Consider the following 23,063-nt stretch of genomic DNA (forward strand, 5'->3'; position numbering starts at 1 on the left):
AAAGTAACAATATATTGCCTGCATTATGTTCGCACCCTTACCCCATAAGGGCGATATTGCCCACTTCGGGAAACACTGCCATGTGTGCATCCTTTATACCTGATATCAGGTATATATACCTTTATTCAGGTATCCTTTATACCTGAAACCACGTTCAGTTGTAAGGTTACGTATTTCTATGAAAGGGGATGACGTCACTCTCCGTTACCATACGAAGATTTTTAACTGGCTTCTGAGAAGATGAATTTTTTAGGAAGATAGAAAATTCTCAACTGCCTTTGCGGGAAATCGAACCCACGTCGTTTCACTTTCCGGCTGAACGCACTAGACTACAAAGGCAACAAATCTCTCGCTTACTGGTCAGTCGAGTTTCAGCGAGCCTTGCCGATCACGACCGAACTTGATTCGCTGGGGCACCCGAGATGGGTCGTAGAAATGCACTCACAGATAGGGATTCCTGAGCTATGGGTCACCACTGGCTTTATTAATTTCGAAAAATAAACAGTCCCATAAGTCGCGAAGCTGATCTTGTTGATGATTTTGGGTCACGGCTAAAAAAAAGGTTAAGATCCCCCCCCCCTCTCTTTCTTTCCCTCATTTCTAGGTGAATTAGACCAGTGTTTCATAACCTTTTTTTGCCCGTGGCCCCCTTTGAACCATATTTTTTCTCGTGGCTCCCATGTCTTACACAGTCTTCGACCCTCATCTAGAAGCAAGATCCTTTATACGTATTGAATTGATTTTTTCAGTGAATTTATACTGAACGAAAATTTTTGCAAATAAGATTGGCCTCCAGACCACTGGCCTAGAATTTATTGAGCTCTCCGCTAGGCCGAGTTCTATTCAGGGCCGTCTCAACATCATGAGCCCCCTAGGCAAAGTGATGCTATGGTAGTCTCATACTTAGCTGGAAATAAACAGCCTACATATTTCCTGCCTATTTTTAAAATTTATTGTACTGTACAAAATATGACATGAGACGCCTCACAAGAGGGGGACTGAGAGAGAGCTGTAGCCCGGGGCCTGATATGGTTTTCATCACATTTTTGTTTTCACATATAAATTTAATAGAGACGAGGGGCTGTGAAAAAACCCCATCCTAGCGAATCTGCTGCAAAATGTAGGCGGTGAGGCCCGGATGGGTCCATGGTTTTATGGGTGGTTTTGTTTGATTCTGTAATGTATAGTCACTTATATAAAAGCTTCATTTCTTCACACCTCTACAGGAGGAGAAGCTTTCCAAAAAAAAAAAAAGAGAATCGATCTAACCGAATATTCTCGAAAAGTGACTGAGAAAATATCTTTATTAATACATGTAATAATGATAACAAAGTACGGATATACAGAAATGACTAAAAAAAAGCTCATTACTATCCTCTAAAGCCGGTTCCACACCCGCAGCGCTACTAACAGGCGAATTTATGGTTTTGCCGCTCTTTCCCTATTCTAATCTTGCCCTAGCCACTTACGACAACGTAAATGGAACTGTTCCGTTGTCCTTTCTCTTCTTTTGATCACTGACTGAGCTTGACCTGGTCCCTCGCTCCCTAGGTTACTCTTTTGATCATCCACATACTTGCACACTGTTTTGGTCGTTCACTTCCACGATGTTTTGGTCACACTTGTATGCATACACTTTGAGATAGATACCCACCTCGTCCCTTGCTCTGCAGATCACTCTTTTGGTCACCCACATGCTTACAAACTCTCAGTTTACTGACGGTCAGATTACTGACCGATCTTGTCCTTTGCTATGGTCATCCACATGCTTGCAAACTTCCTAGGCTACTCACTGACTCTCACCACCTCTTTTGGTCATTCACATAGTGTTTTGGTCACTCACTTGCATGCACACGCTTTAAGTCACTATTTTGATCTCTCGATGGTCTAGTCCCTTGCCGTCTAGATCATCCAATGCTTACAAACTCTTTAGTGCAGTGGTTCTCAACCTTTGGAAGCCCGCGGCCCCTGTAAATTGCTTTTGCGTAAGTGAAAGGCCCGTTCATACACACAACTAACGAGAAATGAATGGGAAAAATGAAACTTCGAATCACTCACGGCCCGGTATTGGGCCGCGGTCAGGCGGTTGAGAAACACTGCTCTAGTGCACTTTTTTAGTCGCTCACTGACGTAGTCCCTCGCTCTCTAGGCAGAGGCAAATTTATTGTTTTACGGCCGGCCAATGAGCAAAATAAATTTTTGCACCCTTTCATTCTATTATGTGACCACTCCTTCCTCCAATTTTTTCGCCTCTCAGAGTTTCCGCCATTGGCTATAACCCGCTATGCCCCCCCCCCTCTTCCTGTAAATACGCCTCTGAGTGCTACGCTGCTCCGAGCCTCGCAAAAAAGTTTTTGACAGCAAGAAATCACCCCAGCTGCATCTTTCAGCGGCGTATCACTGCTGGTCCGGATCCGGCTTAATGGTACGAACATATTGCACACTGGTTTTTCGATTCTGTAAGTTTCTGATTGGTTAAAAACCTGAACTTCAGGTTTTCAAACCATCTGAAACCAGCGTGCATTACGTTCGTACCGTTACATATGAGAGAAAAACTATCTGTGTTCGTTTGAATCTTAAGAATTCTTCACTTCACAATTTTAGGATTGATGTTGACGTAATCATGAAACGACAGCTGATCCGGAGCAGCGTATTTCGATGACGATGATGACGCGCTGCTCACGTAACGTGCCTCCAGGTAGCGATCCACTGGTTCCGAATAGCCCTCGGTTTCCGCGGATATTTTTGGCGCTCGGATAGTTTTGTGGGCAGTTTGGCCAGTTGCTGCTGCTGCTGCTGTTATAGCATCGTAGCTAATCGATGAATATTCGCTTTCTGCGCATCCGATCGAGCTGTAAATGTCTTCGCCCTGTTTCACGACAACCACCACAGGTTTCGATCTGTGGAAAAATAACATGTGACACAGAATCAGTTCAGTGTTAACTAGTCATCTAGCTACGACGGCAATCAATACGCATCTTAAAATTGTTAAGGTAATCGTAATTGTTCGATAATACGCATCTTAACATCTACCTTCATTAGATGCGTATCGTGAAATTGTTAATGCAATCAATATGCATCTTCAAATTGGTAATGCAATGGATACATCTTCATACGCATCTTAAAATTGTCAAGGCAGTCCATACACATTAAAATTGCGTTAATGCAATGAATACATCTTTATACGCATCTTAAAATTGTTAATGTAATCGATACGCATCTTAAAATTGTTAATGTAATCGATACGCATCTTAAAATTGTTAATGTAATCGATACGCATCTTAAAATTTTTTATGTAATCGATACGCATCTTAATACAGTCGAATCCCGTTATAACGAACGCCAAGATACCGGAGGAATCACTTCGTTATAAAGGAATTCCAGGTTACCTAGCATTGTTCCTGTGTACACTTATTTGGGGGATTAAAAAAGTGTTCGTGAAAACGAGATTTTCGCTATAACGGTATTTGTTAAAACGGGATTCGACTGTACTTATCAATACACATTTAAAATTGTAAATGCAATCAATACGCGTATTTAAAGTTGTTAATGTGATTGGTACGCATCTCAAGATCGTTGATGCAATCAACACGCATCTTAAATTTGTTAATAACAACTCACCTTTTTTTAAAGACCAGGCAGACAATGACCAGGAAACACGTCAAGAGAATAATGCTCACTATGGAGCAAGCAGCGATTACTGAAAAGAGAAAAATATTGTCCCTTTATAATTAGGAACAACATGATATTATTTTACGGGACGTTGCAATGTTTTTTTAGCAAATATATTCCGGACTTATAACGCGTCCCGTTTTTTCAACGATGCAGACTCGAATTTTCATTCTTCACTGGAACTAATAAAAAAATCGATCCCCTTTCAGTTTGCACCTTCTGCGGCCACGTAGCTCCATGAGTCACGGTGACAATGGTAGCTCGCAGTATTCAAGATCCAGCGCTGACTGGAACCAAGGATCAAAATTGATATTTCTCAATTTCTTTATGATAGTTATGACCAGTGCTTTTTTAACACGTGGGTCCACTCAGGCACGGCCTAGAGGAATAATTTATGAAAATTGGAAGGCGTGCATTTCTATGTTGGTAGGAGGCCTCAGAAAAATAACCTGTCCCGGGGAAGGGGAGAGGCGGCATTTACGATTGTTTTAAAGACTGCCCTGATTATGACCATACATCCTGCATTTTTGTGACATCCCCTGTATTTTCATGTAATTTTGGCCATTCCGACTTCATGAAAAAAATGTCCCGTTTTTTTCACGTGTTTTCAACGAACAACTTTAATTCTTTATTGTAATTAAGGATTGAAACTTTTTTCAAAACTCTTTAACTATATTATAATTATAACTATAAATAAGAATAGTCATCTCTCATATTTGTCATTATGTACCATTTAATTTCGTGCAATTCGTTTTAATCCGCTGCAATTTGCAGTAATGCTTCGTTTCCAGCCATTGGCGATTTCCCAGAGATTGATACAATAGTTAGCAATTTTTTTTCACTTTCGGCATCATTTTTGGCAATAATTGGTGATTTCCTGTATTTTTTCTCGAAAAAGTTGTGACCGATAGTCTATTTTTTATACGAAATTTTCGACAAAACTTTGCTTTCATTTTTGGCTCCATTTTTACCGGCATTTTATCAACTTGGCAATGTTTTCGTATTTTGGATCTCAATTTTATCATTTTTTCTCCAAAAACATATGGTCAAGGATTTCGTATTCGAAAAAATTCGGTTACGCAGTAGCTGCTGCCATCTTTGGTCACACTCGTATACTTGAATCTATCGATTCGCCAACAGATGGCGATAAAAGGCCACTGTTTTCAACTTATTTCTTGGAAAAATGCTTGTAAAAAAAAAAAGTGTTTTACATTTTATAAATCTTTTTTATAGTAGAGATCTTTTATAAATCTTTTCGGAAGTTGGCAAAATACAAGACCGGCATTTGGGCCATGACAGGCGTCAGGCCCGTAACTAGAATTTTTGCCACACGAAGCAAACACCCCCCCCCCTTCCCCACAACTTTAAAATTCGATAATTTTATAGCACTGTTCTTTGTTCCCACTTAAAACTGCCACTCGTGCGGGCATATTTTTGGCGCATAAGTATGGCGAAATATATACATGCTCGACCCGTGGGCTAAATATGGCCCTCGAACTGATGTCATGTTCCGCGACATAAAAGCCAAAACCACTCAAGTGGCACAAGAAAGATTATGAAATCGCTTAAATGTCCCGTGGCACATTTCCAGTTCACTTAAGTGGCTCTTGGTATATTTGAAGATCACTTGAGTGGCTTGCCACACATTTCTAGATCACTAAAGCGGCGCACTTCCAAGATCACCTGACTGACTCGCGGAACCTTTCCAGATGACAGCAGTGGCCCGCGGCACACGCTGAGATGAAACCACTTTAGCGACACACACAATAGCAAACACCTGAGGGACTATCGTGGCACTCACCCATATTGCTCGCAACCCATTTCCAGATTAATCAAGCGGCCCGCTGCACACTTTCAGATCATCTGAGTGACTCGCGGCTCAGTTTCAGATCACTCGAGTGGCTCGAGGCACATTTCCAGATAAGTCAAGTGACCCGTGACATGTTTCTAAACCAGTGATTCCCAACGTGGGCGATGGAATGTTCCAGGGGCGCAGTAGAAGCAGTTGTGTAACATAGGATTCTATGGGTTAGATTGCGTTGGGGAGCGATGGGAGAAAAAAAATTCTAAAGAAAGGGACGATGTGTGTGTGTGTGTGTGACAAAAAAGGTTGGGAAACTATGTTCTAAACCAGTGATTCCCAACGTGGGCGTTAGAGTTCCCTGGGGGGGGGGCGATGGAATGTTCCAGGGGAGCGGTAGAAGCTACGGATATAACATAGGATCTTATGGGTGAGATATTGCGTTGGGGGGGGGCGATGGGAGAAAAAAATTTCTGAAGAAGGAGGCGATGTGTGTGTGTGTGTGTGTGTGTGTGGGACAAAAAAGGTTGGGAAACTCAGTGCTATCTTAAGGCATGGGCCCACCCGGGCACGGCCCGGGGGCCTCACAAAAATGAGATCTGCTTGAAATTTTCGAGAATTCGTTCGGTAGGGCCTCAAAAAAATCAAATGGCCCGGGGGGGCCCAGAAACATATGTTCTATAAACATAGCTTCCCAACCTTTTTTCTCCCATCGCCCCCCAACGCAATCTCACCCATAAGATCCTATGTTATATATGTAGCTTCTACCGCCCCCCTGGAACATTCCATCGCCCCCAGGGGGTGCTAACGCCAAGTTGGGAATCACTGTTCTAAACCAATGAAATGACCCCGCATTCTCAAAAACGTCGAGCACCCTTGGCATTCACATTTGTGAGCTTCCCGGGTGATTTTACTAGCGTGAAAAAAAACATCAGATGGGCGGAGCAAAGATGTTTAGCGCTGGTAAGAATTTTGTCTCTAGATGTCAAAGGCAATATCGCCCCGCTTGGGCAGGCGCAGATCCAAAGAGAATTGATGGGAGCGATCACCTGTCACAAGAGCCAGAAGTTCAATGAAATATAATGGTTTTCTGCCCTTTTTTATTTACTCAAATTCCCCCATCCACGATATATAGCCCTGGTTAACCGGAAGGGTCCAAGGGCGTAGCGAGGGGGGGGGGGACTTGGGGGTCTAGTCCCCCCCCCCCCCCGAAATGTGAGAAAATGACCGGAAAAAGATGGCCAAATCCATTGTTCTGTCACTTTGGTCCCCCCCCCCGAACGAAATTTCTGGCTACGCCCCTGGAAGGGTCGATAATAAACTAGGACCCTACGTGTTGACTTGTATTAGGGGCTATGAGGAAAGGAAAAACCCGAGCAAGGCGTGCGTGTAGAACAGAAAAAGCTTGGGAAACTGCAAAACAGGGTGTCCCATAAATTCGCAAACAGTTTAGAAATTTATAAAAATTGAAGGAATTTTTTTTTTTTTTAATGTTATTCTCACAATGGGGATTTCTTTTTATACAAAAAAAATTGTTTCAAATATTTCAAATTATATCTATAGAGGGCGCTGCATGAAACGAAATCACTAAATACGCTAATTAGAGTCCTATAAAAGTGCAGGGTGCACGATTAGTAGCTCATTCCTGAATTTTCCCCGTTAGTGGTGCTGAAAAACGGTTTTCGTTGCGATGTTCACATTGGTGAAGTTGTTTTGCCTCAGCCTGAAGCTTTACGAACGTTTAGGACGGCAGAAGAGATTGAAGAAAGGTTCTTATCCAATCGCTACTCCTCTATGAATTTTTAAACTATTTACGAATTTATGGGACACCCTGTAGAGTGACGCCATGCAAAAATTCCCTATAACGAAAACTTACTTATCACTTTGAAATTCGGCTGATGGTTCGAAGAAGACGACCACGAAGCTGAACCTGGAATGAAAAATCGGTATTTCGTAGTCAGTTGGTGTGCATTCGGAATATACAGGGCATAATCATGGCCCCCACAAGGGGTGGGCTGACAAGGCTCCAGTCCTGGGGCCCGGAGTGATTTTAATCATTTTTTTGTTTTTTCACGCTATTAATTCATCATAAAGGGGCCCCGTGAAAGTCTGGTGGGGGCCCTGCTTCAGGATGTGGGATCCATGGGCATAATATATTAGGGAAAAAAACACCAACGTAAATATATACCCAAAACGTTTTGGGTATATTTACGTTAGTTGTTTTTCCCTAATATATTGTCTCACCCAAAAAGTAATCAATTTCTACACAGGGCATAGCTAACAGCTGGAATCGCAATTTTACTGGCGAACCGTTGACCCTAGAGGCATACTTCCAATTAGAGAAAGTATCCAAATAACGTGTAGAACCAACACCTTCTAAAGCAGTGTTTCTTAACCTTTTTCAGCTCATGGCCCCCCCCCCCCCTATAGATCACATTTTTTTCTCGTGGCCCCCCCCCGTCCAGCCCCCCCCCCTCTACCCTCATCCAAGAGTGAGATACTTTCTGTTTTTTTTATTATGAATGAAATTTTAATATAAATCAGGTCAGTCTCTAGAATCCTGGCTAGACACGGATTCAAATGATGGATTACATTTCTCCCAGGAGTCAAATTATATGGTAAAAAAGGGTCTGTGTAAAAACGATCCAACGAACATAATTTACCACATCAACCGTTGCTCTGGCGGCCCTCCATACTTAGCTGGTACTAGATCTGGTACTATGATTTAAGTAACAGCTTTATAGCTCCTAAGTAACGGATTACATATGAAAATCATTAGTACCAGATCCCGCATAGTGCAGTCCCCCCCCTCCCTCCATTACAGACATGAAGACCTGGGTCATGCCCACATAGACCCAAGGGTTAAGATGCCCCTGGTTCTATGGACGGATCTGATGAATTCTGAAAGTAGTAGTAATATTTTTCAACCATGTTTCACTTTTGAAGCTTTTTTCTCTTCACAGCTCTCTATGATTCCCTTCACCACCTGTCGTGGATCGCCTTTCTTCTGATTTTCTCCCGTGGTCCCCCTAGAATATCCCAGGACCGCAAGGCGGCCATATGGCCCCAGGTTGAGAACCACTGTTCTAAAGCACATAGCTATAGATGACGTTGGTAGAACTCGGATATGTCATTCATATTATTGGCGCAGTCTGATCGAATTGGTCCTTCGAAAATAAAACCAAAAAAGAAAAAAAAATCCAATCATTCAATACTACAACGGGATTGCATAGTCATTAAAATACAACAGCAAACTGGACACCTTGGACTGAAAAACCCAATTAGAAAATTGTTGCCCTGTCTCTCCTGAGGGCAACAAAATAAATTCTACATTTCAAAGTGCAGTTTTTGCTGACTTATTTGAATTCGAAAAATGGAGAAACATTAGTGCGAAAAAACACCATAAATGAGGGGTGGAAAGGATTTTCTGTTAGTTTATGCTGTGCTTTCCCAATTTTTCTTCGTTTTTTGAATTCAAATATCTCAGCGAATTTTGCACTTAGAAACGTGGAATTTATTTTGTTGACCTCTAGAGAGACAGGGCAACAACTTTCTAATCAGGTTTTTGGGCATACGGGGAGACTATACATCAAGTTAATTTTTCTATTTTAATTACTATACAACCCCTTGAAACATGACTGACGTATCCGAGCTCTTTATGTTATTTGAATACTTTTTTCTTATCGGAAGCATGCCTGTAGAAGCAACGGTTCACACACCAGTAAATTGCGGTGCCAGTTGTTAGCTATGCAACCCCCTGTATAAAACGCATTCAGAGGACAGAGAAAAGAGGGGAAGAATATTTTCAATGACTTACCCTCACACCTGGCGTTAGTGAATGACCACGATCCATTCCACAGACATTCTATGACTCGTGGATTTCCTACGGCCACGTGTCCTGCCTCGCATTTAAGCTCTTTCAAACTGCCAACCGATAGCTTGTTCTCACGACCGACGTTGTGCCAGTTTTCGTGCGACGACGCGTTGCCCAGAGCTGGCCACTCGCATAAGATCTCTATAAAATCCAAACACACACAGAGAGAACTTCCATCAGGGAAAAACCACAAGAAACATTCAAAACAATAATTTAAACAAGGGAACATTAGAACATTCTAAATCATCTAACATGAATTGCACAAGCATTTGTCCTTAAAGCTCTACTATTCAGATAATTTCAGGAGGATTTTGAGCACACGTACAAATACAAGCTGAAAGAACACTCCAGCTCCGAGGTTTAAACTACGCAACATGAAAAAGCCAGGACTCTGCCACCAGATTTATCCAGTTGCGGAGATCTCTACTATTGTGGTAGAGCCTATAAGAAACTCACTACTGGCAACACTGTACTTACTCCATACATACTAACTTGCAACGCATTAAGCCAGGCTAGACAAGAATGTGGGCTTAGCTTAAGCTACAAGAGAAAGTCTGACTCCAAGGGTAAGCTTCTAGGTTCAAGATACAAGCAATGGCAGATTAACGTCGAAAGTAACGTTGAGAATAGATTCTTGATTTCATACTCATTCATCGGCAACTCAGATGAACACCATATCATTCAATGATTTGAATCATGATTATTTACAAGAACTCGGGCGTATGGCATTAACAGAAAAAACCCAGAACCAGAACCAGAATAAAAATTTTAAGGGGATGCCTGGCCCTTGTGCGGGCCATATATTCCCCATACAGGCTATTCCCCATATGTCAGAGTTCTTTTAGGGTGTTTTTCGAGTTTTGATGGTTGTAATCAAAGCTCGTGATTCGTGCATATGCCTCCCAATAGACTTTCAGAGCACCACTCTCGTGAGTTCCAACCATGAGTTTAACTGAGCACGGCATGGCCCCCACATCCCGCAATAGGGCTTCTAGGTGGCTGCCTCTTGACCTCATACCTGGAGCAGGCCCTGGGGTCAGTGAGTATGGATAACAGAATATCTGTGACTTGTCGTTCTTATGCCTAAACATTATTCTATCAAAGAGTCCGTGGCTTTCATTTCATTGGCACAGGAGATCCGTGGCTTTCATCTCAGTGTCACAAAGAGTCCATAGAGCACAAAAGATTAAGAACTCCCGTCCTAGGTCTAAGTTAGAAAGTCTTAGTTACTAGACAGACGCAGGTCTTCAACCCCCCCCCCCTAATAGCTCGATAATATGATGAAAACTGAATCTGAAATTCAAAATGTGAGGCGTAGATTGCTATACAGTAAATCGCCCCCTCTGTCTTATTCCTGGGTTCCAAGCTACAAGAGAAAGAGTTATCTACATGGAAAGCTTAAAGGTCTATGCTCATAGCAAATTATTTCATAGATCCTCACCTTCGCAGTGTAAAATTCCGCCGCTCCAAACACCTTTCCCGTCGCAAACGAGCCTCTTGCTGTCGCCTTGACGGTATCCTCTGGCGCACTTGAGTGTGGCTTTCTCTCGAGTGACTTCTTCGAGCCAACCGTTCGGCACAAACACACCCGGTGGATCTCTACACCAAAGAGCTAAAAAATCACGGGAATACAGAAAATCAACACCATTTTATATGCAGGGGGAAAAAAAATACATTTCATAATTCTCTTTTACGGAATAAATTCTGAATGAGAGAATCGCTCACGTCCTTTCACGAACACCTCGAATTCGCAAATCTCGAAGGGTTTTCCGATAGAACTGATGTCCCGGATGTAGATGGTATCCGATGGGCTGTCGTTGTCGCAATACACGCTCAGCCACTGAGAACCAACTGGAAATCAGATCAGCGAATCATCACGAGTGAATTCTCATTTAAGTACTTATAATTATTCATGATGAAATTCAACTCGAATAACTTACACAGTTGCCTATGTATTGATGTACAACGGGTGCTGTTCCTGTATCTCTCAGTAAACACGGCCATGTTGTAATCTCCTGCACGAATAAAAAAATATTCTACAATTGAAGAGATGGCAGAGTAATAAATCGAAACCAAGATAGATGGCAGCAGCCATGTTCCTGACATTAGGTATGCTGACAGGGGGCTTTATCCCGGGGCACGTGAGAAATCACCTTGTGAAGCTTAAAAATATGAGACAAAAAAATTTCAAATCTTATCAAATATTACTTTTTTACACCATAAATTTTCCATAGACAGGACCGTAAATAATCCTGGCCCAGGGGGTGGGCAGAGGCATCTTAAAAGCATCAAGTCCCCACCCCCGTGGACAGGTACCTGATTATCAATTCAAATATTTACTCTAGAAAATGTTAACACCAGATCTCGTTATCATGAGTTCCAGGGCAGTGTTCGCTGCCCCCACCCATGCTTTAAGACTGCCCTGGACAGGACCGCAACTATTGATGTTTAGTCAGCCAGGGCAAGCACGCAGTTTGGTGCCTCCATGTTGTAAGAATGGTTAAAACAGTGCTTCTCAAACTGTGCGCCGCGGAAAACTGGAGATATTGATTTGTGTGTGTGTGGTTCCCCTTTATGTGCTTTAAAGTGATTCTCTCTCCTTTTTAGTGCGAAAATATCTACTAAACTATTCTGGGGAGCCTTTCTTTCTTTCAAACCGAGCACAACTCGGGTCTATCGCCATGGGCAATTTACTACCTAGTGAGTGTAAGTGCGAGTATCTATCAGTCTGAGTGCGTATCTAGTATGTCTGATTTTTCCATGCTGCCATCTCGCATTTGCGCCCCGCAGAAAACCAACTTGAGCCGACCATCATTGTGGTGGCGGTGGGGCTCGAACCCGGGTCCCCGCAATTGCGAGTTCGTCACTTTGACCACTCGATCACCACAGCGGCTATTTTGGGGAGCCACAGATGAACCATGAATCGGGTAATGCAACGCTGGTGACAAACATTTGAAAACCACTGGGTAAAAGGATGAATTCATTTCTTCAGCCTAGGTTCTCTCCTCTAAGTTGCATCCTAAAGGAGGCCCGTCAATGACGGGGCTCATGCTGGTAGGTCAGGGAAGCCTCGTGACCATAAATAACGATTAAAATCATTTGTATCACCAGGGGGGGGGGTGGGCTGGTGTTTTAATTTTTAATTCGTCTAGCAGTTCATAATTCTTCTATAAAAGGCGGCCAAATCTACCACAGTTTGCGCATCCTTGAGGTATCTGAGGTTTTGAGATATGAATGGCCTGGTGGCGAATAGACGTCCTATATATCGTGGATTTGATTCCCAATGACTGTTATTGCGCATATTTACGCGCAACTGTTTACGATGCATTTGAAAAAAGAAAAAAAGGTCACTTTTGTGGGACTTTTGATGTTTACGACCGGCCCAGTTCTCCAAACTGAAATAGTTGATTTAAATTACGATTTTATTGGCCTAAATGACTTGAACCATTATGCTGATGAGCTGCGGAGACCGGCCTCACTTTGAATAGAGCGTCATGATACATTTAATATGCGCAATTTAAATACATTCAGTCACTCATTACATTTCTTCTCAAAGCTTTCTGGCTCAGGGCCATCTTAGCGGCATAATGGAATCCTTGGTGAAGCTTCCGGTACTCTATATTCATGCATAGGCGGAGATAGACTTGAAGTCTGGGGGGGGGGGGCAAGATGATTATGATGTCAATTCATATATACATTAGATCAGTCGACTCCACTTTTGTTGCTGGGGGGGAAATCCCCCCATGCCCCCCCCCCCCCCCTCTCGTATCTCCGCCCATGTCTATATTGCTGTTGGTTCACGATGGAAATTTGCATTAATCTCCCATGCACTACGGCCCACGTCCGTCCGTATATCACTAGCCTTACGGAGGTATCGTTTCTCAGCTGCCTTATTCATCCATCGTTTACCAGTTGTCTTACTCAGTCATTGTTTACCCAATTGTCTTACTCAGTCATTGTTTACCCAATTGTCTTACTCAGTCATTGTTTACCCAATTGTCTTACATACCCGCGTTTCGAAATTGCCTTATTCAGTCAATGTTTCTAAGTTGCCTTACATAAGTACCGTATCCCAGCTGCCCTACGCATCTACCGCAGCCTTGCTCAGCCATCGTTTTAACAGCTGCCTCATTTACCCATCGTTTAAAAGTTGCCTTTTACTCAGTCGTCGTTTCTAAGCTGTCTTACATACCACCGTTTCCCAGCTGCCTTATTCAGCCATCGTGCTTTTCTCAGTCGTTGTTTACCAGCTGCCTCATGTACCTGTTTAAAGTCTCACCACAGAGAGCATCAGGCCTACAAAGATACAAATAAATCATTCAGTCATTACACTTCACTTTTGAAATATAAATGGCAGCAATGAAAAATCCGACACGACATTACATACGCACTCAGGCTGTACAAACATCTTCCAGACCCTGCTTAGCCAGCAATTAACCTGCAGCAGCCTAGTCATCAGTTTTATCAGGGTTTCTCTCTCCCTACTTCACCCCACACAACTGTCGCATACTACTTTACCGCACACCAACGGCGATTTCCAACCATTGGAGTTGAGTGGGAAATGAAGGCGCCATCTACCGGTGTTCGCCCCAAACTTGATAGGTGAAGAACATGTTTCTGATGTTTTATTGCCCGGTTTCGAACCCGTGACCCTGTCGCCTTCATAGTAGAATACGAACATCTTACCACTGTGCCACTCGGGCGCTAATGGTCGTACACTCACGATTCTTTCACGGCATTTGTGCGAATGGACGGATGAAGTCTGATTAAAACTAATTATTATAATTATTATGTGTTGACATGCATCAATATCCCAAGTTCGGTGGGACGCCCAAATTTTAGCGATGCCTCTGGGAGCCGCGACGCATGAACCATGCCCTAATCGTTGGACCCCCCCCCCCTCCCCTTCCTTGACAACAGCTGTGCCCAGGGCCTCCTCAAATCGAAAAATGTTCGGTTATGCAATCATTATCCTCTCAAGGTATTTTGCATTGAATTTACAGATAATCACCTTCAGGTAAATACATGCGGATCTTATAGACGACGACTGGTTCACCGAGGAACACCCTGAAGTACTCTCCAGGTCTGGGCTTTGTCCCGAAGCAGGTCTCAACGTTTTTGTCGATGATGCGGTGACTGCCGACACGTGGATTAAACGATGACGATGACTGAGCACTTCTCAGATTTGTCGGGTTATCTATAAAGGATGAAACAGAAATAAATGCTCTGAAATATCGGTGAATATATACTACAATAAAAAGCTCTCAAGATCCTATTATCCCAGTAAATGGCGGCCTTTTCTCCCAGCCTTTCGAGAGTAGGCCTTCCCCTTACAGCGGCACCGACGAGATATCTCGCCTAAGTGAATGCCTTGTATTTCAGCAATTGTGAGATCCTCTCGACTTCTTAAAACCCTCTTATTTCGGCAATGACGAGCCCAGCTATCTCTGTGAGGCAGGCTTCGTTCATAAACCGGCCCCTGCACCCAACCTGTGAAACCAACTTTCGCTACGGGGGGGGGGGGGGTAGTATAGGAGTATGCGTGAAGTATGAATAACATAGAAAGCAAAAGTATTTCTCTTCCTCAGTTTTTATTGTTCTCGAAGTTGGGGGAAAACACTGTCAGCGTCACAATATTTGGGAAAAAAAAATTCTTCTTGAAAAAAGATGTGGAATTTTACATAGGGTTTAGTGATTTCCACTGTGATAAATGTGGAACCAGAGGTGTATTTACGGGAGTGGGGGAGGGGGGGTGTTAGTGGGCTCTAGCCCAGAGCAGCAAGTTCAGGGAAGTGGCACGTTTAATGAGTTAGTGGGTCAAGAAAATTAGTCGAATGAGAGAAGGATGGCAAAATTTATATCAAAGGATGACGTCACTATCCACTATCCATACGAAGATTTTTAGCAGCTGGCTGTTGCGAAGATGAATTTTTGGAAAGAGAGAGAATTCAACTGCCGTTATACGGGGAATCTAACCCACGTCCTTTCACTTTCGTCATCTGGTAACGGCGTCAGCATTTGTGAGTCCGGTCTGATTCAGCAAGGGACCATGTCAATGAGAGACCAAACGAGTGACCTAGAGAGTTTTCAAGCATGTAAATTATCAAAACAGAGACCTAGAGAGCAAGGGACCAGTATGGCGAGCGACCGAAAAAGAGTGGCCTAGACCCTAGAGGGTTTGCAATCATGTGGGTGTCAAAAACAGAGCGAGAGAGCAGGCCAAAAGGGTGTCTAAGAAAGTGTGCGATCATGTGAGTGACCATAAAAGTGGCCAAGAATGTGTGCAAGCATATGAGTGATTAAAAGAGTGACTTGGAGACAGAGGCATATTTACAGGGGCAGAAGCTGAGCAGTTTTCAGCCGAAGACGGAAAATTTAAGGAATAATTGGTCGAGAAAATTAGCCCTGAAAGGCCAAATTTGTGTAGCCTACTGGCGGCGAAACTTCAAATCTGACTCTGTGCGTATCAGTGAAATTTTAAAAACCGCTTAGAGCAGGGGTTCTCAAACTTTTTTCCACCCGCAGCCCCCCCCCCCCCCTACAAATAATCAATGCTTACCCGCGACCTCCAGAGCAGTTTAATAACAAATCTCTTTGTCGGACGTTTCACGGTGCCCCTGACAAAGGCTGGCGGCGCACAGTTTGAGAACCCCCCCCCCCCCCCGTGTCTGTAAGATTTAATACTCACCGCAGAAAGGAACACTATCCGTCCATTTACCTCCGAATCGGCAGGTCCGAGATTCTCTACCGGAAAGTACGTACCCGTTATCACATATATAATCGACTTTATCTCCGGGCAGATATTGCTTGGCCTGTGGCATATAACGACCTCTTTCGGGCTTGTCAGGAGGCTGGCAGACTTGAAATAATTATAAACATAATTAATTAATTAATTAATCAAGGAAGCAGACGAAAAACAAGTTAAGGAAATGACATCGCACTGAACAGAAATCATATTTTATTTTTTGGTCCGTTGACCCAAGGAAGCCTAGTTCAATTCAATATGTATATTTTCTGATATGGCTGGTTGTCAAATCTGGGCTTATCAGAGGTCCGATCAGAATCCACAGACTAGATGGCGATCGATTTTAAACGCAAATATACGCCGCAGAGACTTGTCAGTTGCCATTCAGAGTAATCACCTATTCTATCATTCGGATTTTTTTTTTGAATTGAGTGTGACCAATCTTCAAAGAGCTCTTAATGGCGAATGATTGCGATTCAATTACGACCAATCAGGTTTTTTGTTTTTTGGATATTTGCCCGCACAATGCATCAATAGGCAGTCGTGTGAAATCGCAATTATTAATGATCTGGTCTCATGCGTACGTGCTGTTTCGCAAAAAAAATCACCAGGGGTTTACAAAAGACTATTCAAAACATATAGTTATTATTTTTATGTGATTGTATATGCAGGGCCTCTGAGGGGAAAGAGGCCCTACGGGGACGGACAAATAAGAAATAATATTGAATAGCCTATTATGCCAACCAACGTGGTAATAAGAGCTGTGGAGAAAGACGTCACTGAAGCTTCTTGGTGGTCCTATTGAACGTTTCAGAGATAATTGTCACGTTTCCGTAGCATGTGGTTCTAATTATAGGGATCCCTTGCGGGTATGAGATATTACGGGCATACATGATCAACCCATAGCCCGCGGGATAAATGTGGCCTTTGGAGTCATGTGATGCGGCCCGCGACCTCAAATTTAATTTTGTAAAAATGAACAAAGTGGCACGTTTATAGATCACTTAAATAACCCGCAGCACGTTTCCAGATTACTCATGAGAGAAAATGAAATATCTTCTTAACTTTGAAGATATTTTATTTTCCTCTATGAAAGAACCACTTCGAAGCATAAATAGACACACAAATGAATATCTCCGGCTTGCCGCGATGCCCCTGAGAAAGATTGGCGACGCACGCTTTCAGAAACACTGACTCTAGTGTTCCGGTGGCTCATCTCCAGATCACTCAAGTGACATACGGCACAGCTCCAAAGCACTCAAGGGACCCGTGGAACATTTGCAGGTCATTTAATTGGCCCGCTGCACATTTGCAGGTCATTTAATTGACCCGCTGCACATTTCCAGTTTACCTAAGTGACATGTGGCACAGTTAGAAAGCATTCAAGTAACCCCCGGTATATTTAAAGATCACCGCGGAACAATGCCAGAGCTCTCAAGGCACCCGCAGCACATTTCCTGATCACTCAAGTGACATGCGGCACAGCTCCAAAGCACTCAAGAGACCCGTGGAATATTTGCAGGTCATTTAATTGACCCGCAGCACATTTCCAGTTCACTCATGTGACAGGCATCACAATTCGAAAGCACTCAAGGGAACCGTGGAACATTGGAACATTTGCAGGCCATTTAATTGACCCGCGGCACATGCCCAGTTCACTCATGTGTCATGCGGCACAGTTCCAAAGCCCATAAGTAACCCGCGGTGCGGTCACAGACATTTAATTAAGTTGTCCCGACAGGTTTCCAAATCAATGAAGGGAGCCCGTACTCTCTTGAATGTTGCACGCCCTAGATCTACAGCAGGAGGCCTTCAACTCATGGCCCGTGGGTCACATTCGGCCCTCGGAGTTTTTTTTCGTTTCCCGCCGATCATTCTCAAAAAATGGTCGAAAACATTGAAGAACGATTAATTCTGGAATTAATGTACGAAAATAATTCCGGAATTGAGGAAAATTCAGAATCATTGAAGAAAATAATTTTTGAAGCAAATTATTCCAGAATTAGTAAAAAAAAAACTCGAATCAGAATTAGTAAAAAAAAATTATTTCACAGTCAATGAAAGAAATAATTGCATAATTATTGGAAAAAATTATTTCAAGATATATTGAGAATGGAAAACAATTTCAGAATTACCGAAATAAATAGTTACAGAATCATTTTAAGTACTTTCAGATCAAAATTTAATCTCATAATTAATAATTTAAGCAATAATTAATCAAAATCTTTTCCGGAATAAGTGTGAAAAAAAATTATTTTGGAACTAATCGATAATTGATAATTAATAAAAGAAAATTTTTCCCAATAAACGAAAGAACTCGGGGGGGGGGGGGGAGGCCCTTCTATTAAAATATCATAAAACTACATGAGTTGGTGGCTCGCGGGACTCGTGGGAAATCTCAGTTTGGCTCGACGCGTCTGAAAGGTGAAAGACACCACCCCCCCCCCACTCCCGATCTAGAGGTGCTGACACGAAAAAAACATTGGAGGGGGGCCTGAAAGTTACTGGTCGTCCCGTATATACGGGACTCAAACGCGCACGCAGAAGAGGGAAGGTGCATTGCATTGGTTTTTTTTTTCGTAAATTATTGGGCCTCGGCTCGGCCCGGGAGGGGGGGGGGTGCCCTCAAGAGAAGAGGGAGCCTCAGAAAAACGAGAAGTAGTTGAAATTTTCGGGTATTTTCCAGGTAGGGTCTCAGAAAAATCACTTGGCCCGAATGGCCCATGATCCTCTTAAGACGGCCCTGTTGGTATGTTCTACTTGTATATAGTCGCTGTATATCTGTGCGTTGTTTTATTTTATTTCCTATTTTACGTATTATTCTTATACATAGGCGTGCGCAGAATTTTCTCGAGGGAGTTCAGATTTTTTTTCCTCCTGGGGAGGGGGGGGTTGTTTTCCCTGCAAAATAACACTATAATCTTGGCTCAAGGGGGTTAGACCCCCCTCCCCCTCCCCCTGCGTACGCCAATGTTCTTATAATTCTCGTATATTAAAGATGCTCAAATTGCCCGACGGCGATATAGCATGAACCGTGTTCGGTTTGAAAGAATGAAAGCCCCCTTATACAAAACTGATTAAGGGACTCAAATAGCCTCAGGCTCAGCCCCTAGGTTCCGGAGCCTAAGCCCTGTTCTACAGAGTACATATACCATTACAAAAATACCAAGGTTATACAGTACAATAAGTTGGTACTCAATATCTAATTGTACTTACTCGTAGCTGAAGAACAAACAATTACGGCACCCCAGAGACTAAAGATCAGTAATACAAATACCATTTCGATCGTCCTTCGCAATAATAATTATCCGCCCCGAATGGTCATCGTCGTGGGTATTGACTGTGACACATCGATGGCGTGGCAACTGACACACCAACGTTATCTGTCTTTCCGCTTTAAAGTGTCACACAGGACAGAAAGTCGAGCGGAAGTTTAAGCGGAAGACACGAGATTCTCTTCCATCCTCCTCACATATTATCTCAAACTCCTCCGTCTATGATAATACTATGAGAACAAAAAATTTAAGATGGATAATTTTAAACAATGGGTTTTAATATGTTGAAAAATAAATTTAACACCGTCGTCGAGTAATTATTGCTGGATGTTTATGAATAATGGACGATTTTTGTTTTCTGAGTAATTTCCCGGAAATGACGGAATTTCCGACGAGAGAATTAGTTGGATTCGTAAAATCACAACTTGTCTTATACGTCACAATTGGGTTATCCTTAGTAGAAACGGTACATGGAAGTAAACAAAATTTGAACAGCGAAAAATTATTTTTGAGGGGGAAAGAGTTGTTTAGAGCAGTGTTCTTCAACCATTTTACACACTTCCGGCCAGCACCTCCTAGACTAGAAGGCCTCCTCACTCTGCTTGTGTGACGTCAGTATGTAGTCCATTTTCCCACAAAATATTCAGGGAAAAAAATTCCCTGCTCGTGCCAGTATCATCGTTGTGAGGAAAAGAAATGATCGGGCTCAGAATTGGCGATATCTATGCCCCACATCCAATCATGCGGTATTTGCGAGCCAATCAGGAAGATTCTACGCCAAAATAAGAAGAAACGAAATAGGATGCTGTGTTTCAAAATGTGGCAAACTTGCTAGGTAGTCTGGATGGCGTTCATGGCAAACAGTGCAGAGGCCTTCTATCTCTAGGAGGTGCTGTTTCGGCGCAGTAAATACTGTATACAGTGGAAATTCGATTAACGAGCGATGATTCGCATTATGAACAAAACTTTTGCGCTTCGTTCATTTGTTATCACAACTGAACTGATGGTTTTTCGCTTTCGTTCACACACGTGCTATGAAGTTATGAGTAATATTATTCCCTACAGTCTTCGGTCAGCGCGCCTAACTTGAAAAATAAACACTCCCCTACGAACTGTGACTGTTCGCGATACAAAATTAGATGTAGCATTTTAACCACGCGTATGTGTGCACTTGCATTTTTTTTTTCTAATTCTCCTTGGAAAAAAACTGGGGGCTGATTGCATTATCGAACGTAGCTTCAGGGCTAGCTCATGAACAAGGCCCATGGCCTCCACAAGGGGTGGGCTGACACGGTTTCAGGCCTGGGGTCCGAGACAATTTTCACAATTTTTTTGCTTTTTCACGTTATAAATTCATCATAAAGGGGCCAGTGAAAGTCTGGTCGGGTCGCCCGCAAAAGATCCCAGCCTAGGGCCCTGCTCCAAGATGTGGGGGCCATGACAAGGCCCACCATTTCTGAATTCTTTTTTCTTGTGTCATTGAGGAAGACCATGGAACTGGCGATGCATAAGCCCGCCATTCAACAACTAGTGGAGAAACATGGTCATATCCACAGACGAACTGATGGATCTCCATTGCGTACAATAGCAAGAGCCTATGCACGGGATCTCGTCTGAGGAAGACGAAGAGACAAATAAGGAATCCGTCACTTCAAATAAGATTAAGAGTTGAGCAGAACGCGTAAGAATCTGGGCAAAACTTTGTGGGAAAAGAATCATCGCAAATAAAGTTGTAGCAGTAAATAAATAAATCCGTCCAACGACAGTGCGATTTCCCATTTCCAAAAACCAAAAAAAAGGGCAAAACCAAGTGCCATAGATAGGGTTCCTTTTTGAAGTCACACAAAAAGAATAAATTTACAGACTGAGTGCATAGTGCAGTGCGTATGCCGCCCTAAACCAGTGCTTCTCGACCGCCGGGCCAAGGCCCAGTACCGGGCTCTTCAGACACTAGGCATATCGGGCCGTGAGTGATTCGTATTTTCATTTTTCATATTAATTTCTCATTAACTGTGTATGACAGGGCCTTTCACTTACACAAGAGAGATTTACCGGGCCGTGGGCTTCCTAAGGTTGAGAACCACAGTCCTAAACGATAGTCTTCCTCTCTGTAATGCTTAGGGTAAGTTAAATATTACCGTATTTTGTATGTTTATTTAAGGCATTATTGCTTTATTTTTAAACATTTCATTGTATTATTTATTATATTGTTATTGTGTCGCATTATTGATGAAGGACATTTTTGTCAGTAATTTTTACATGTAAATGAATAATTGCGGAACGAGAATCATCCAAGTTTTCATTATTTCCTATGAGGAAGTTTGATTCGAATAACGAGCGATTCGTATAACGAGCAAGTTGGCGGAACGAATTAAGCTCGTTAACCGAAGTTCCACTGTAGTTGGAAAATCACGTGGACCGGCGGAAATTGGAAAATAGTTTGCGGTGCCGGCAAAAAATAAATAAGTATGAGAAATAATTTAAGCACCGGCAAAAAAGAAAAATACACGGTGTCCCGGAAGTGCTAGTGCGGTCTTCATCTCATCAACGCCCGTCGTAGAGGCGTGATTCCAATTTAAAAAATGCTCAAAAGGAGTTCAATGTTCAAAAATTACCCTGTACCAGTTTTCAGAGGGGAAAATACAATGTGCAACAAACTAAAAAAAAAAAAACCAAAAAATTTTTAATGGTTCCCCTTGTCCTCTAACTTCCAATTCTAAGTGCAATATTCGCTAAAATATTTTGAATTCGAAATTCGGAGAAAAGTTATGAAAAAACAGCAAAAAAAACCAATGAACAGTGCTCCTTTCCGCAGTCTTTTTCCCAACTTATTTCCGATTTTTGGAATTCGAATATTTCAGCGAATAAACTTGGGGGTTTTTTGTTTTTTTTTTGGCTTCAGGAGTGACAAGACAGCAACTTTCTAATTGGAAGTTAGAGTGCTGGGGGACCATTTAAAAATTTAGATTTTTTTTTATTTTGTTACATACTGTGTTTTCACTCTCAAAACTGATACAGAAGGTTTTTGAAAGAAGCCAATGTTTTTTTTAGCACTGATTAGATTGAAATTGTACCTCTACGACGGATGGTTGATGGCACAGAGGCCGTATTATTACTTACAGGACACCCTGTATATAAACAGAAATAATTTAATGACTGGGAAAAAAAAAACATAAACAGGAAAAAATAATTTGTGAATAATTGTAAATCCATCTCGGAACAATACGATATTAGTGAAGTGCTGCTGAGCACTCTCTATATAAAAAAACAGCCTCTACCGCCTTTGCTATTGCCATTCGACACATTTAAATGATCAAAAATAATTGCTTAGGTGCCTTTTATCCCCTCAATGAATTTAGAATCTCCTTGAATTTGGAACAATCTCTTATGGAAGCATTTTCAACTTAAGTTCCAGAAAAATGTCAGAGGTCAGCATTTAAAATAGATATTACTACAACATGGTGTTGCGATATGAATGACTTGATACGCATAAAAAACTTGAAATAATATTCCCGGATTTTTTGCATGCATAGATTATTTTTTCACACACCAAAATTCATCCGCTTTTTTGGAATGAACATCATCATTCGTATCGATATTGGATAAAAAAAAAGAAATCCAAAGTGGAGGTGCGGGGGATCGAACCCCGGGCCTTTCACATGCAAAGCGAACGCTCTACCACTGAGCTACACCCCC

At 42.4% G+C, this 23,063-nt stretch overlaps 1 protein-coding gene and 1 non-coding gene across 3 annotated transcripts; both read right to left on the bottom strand.

Moving 5' to 3' along the window:
• Positions 1-1,277: 1,277 nt before the first annotated feature.
• On the bottom strand, positions 1,278-19,507 carry LOC149064742 (complement receptor type 2-like). 2 transcript variants are annotated; one of them, XM_089255264.1, is made up of 10 exons: positions 19,309-19,507; positions 16,036-16,206; positions 14,359-14,544; positions 11,288-11,362; positions 11,073-11,198; positions 10,789-10,959; positions 9,291-9,488; positions 7,350-7,403; positions 3,622-3,700; positions 1,278-2,900 (listed from the first exon to the last, which is right to left on the bottom strand). In XM_089255264.1, exons 1-10 carry the CDS (start codon positions 19,370-19,372, stop codon positions 2,588-2,590), a joined length of 1,437 nt encoding a protein of 478 aa, XP_089111390.1. In that variant the 5' UTR covers positions 19,373-19,507; the 3' UTR covers positions 1,278-2,587. The 2 variants fall into 2 exon arrangements, with proteins under 2 accessions (XP_089111390.1, XP_089111392.1); XM_089255266.1 differs by lacking the exon at positions 16,036-16,206 and having other exon boundaries at positions 1,288-2,900; positions 19,309-19,479.
• Positions 19,508-22,991: 3,484 nt separating this feature from the next.
• On the bottom strand, positions 22,992-23,063 carry TRNAA-UGC (transfer RNA alanine (anticodon UGC)). The gene has a single exon. It is a non-coding gene; the product is annotated as a tRNA-Ala (tRNA).

This window comes from Pholcus phalangioides, unplaced genomic scaffold (genome assembly GCF_987345545.1).
Source record: "Pholcus phalangioides strain wild (caught in Gottingen) unplaced genomic scaffold, Ppha-v1.0 ptg000042l_1, whole genome shotgun sequence".
Taxonomy (NCBI): Eukaryota; Metazoa; Arthropoda; class Arachnida; order Araneae; family Pholcidae; genus Pholcus; species Pholcus phalangioides.

Coding starts and splice junctions, on each gene's coding strand:
- LOC149064742 (XM_089255264.1), bottom strand. CDS start 19,372: ATGGTATTTGTATTACTGATCTTTAGTCTCTGGGGTGCCGTAATTGTT. Junction 16,207..19,308: donor TGTTTGTTCTTCAGCTACGA/GTAAGTACAATT, acceptor AATTATTTCAAG/TCTGCCAGCCTCCTGACAAG. Junction 14,545..16,035: donor GGATAGTGTTCCTTTCTGCG/GTGAGTATTAAA, acceptor CATCCTTTATAG/ATAACCCGACAAATCTGAGA.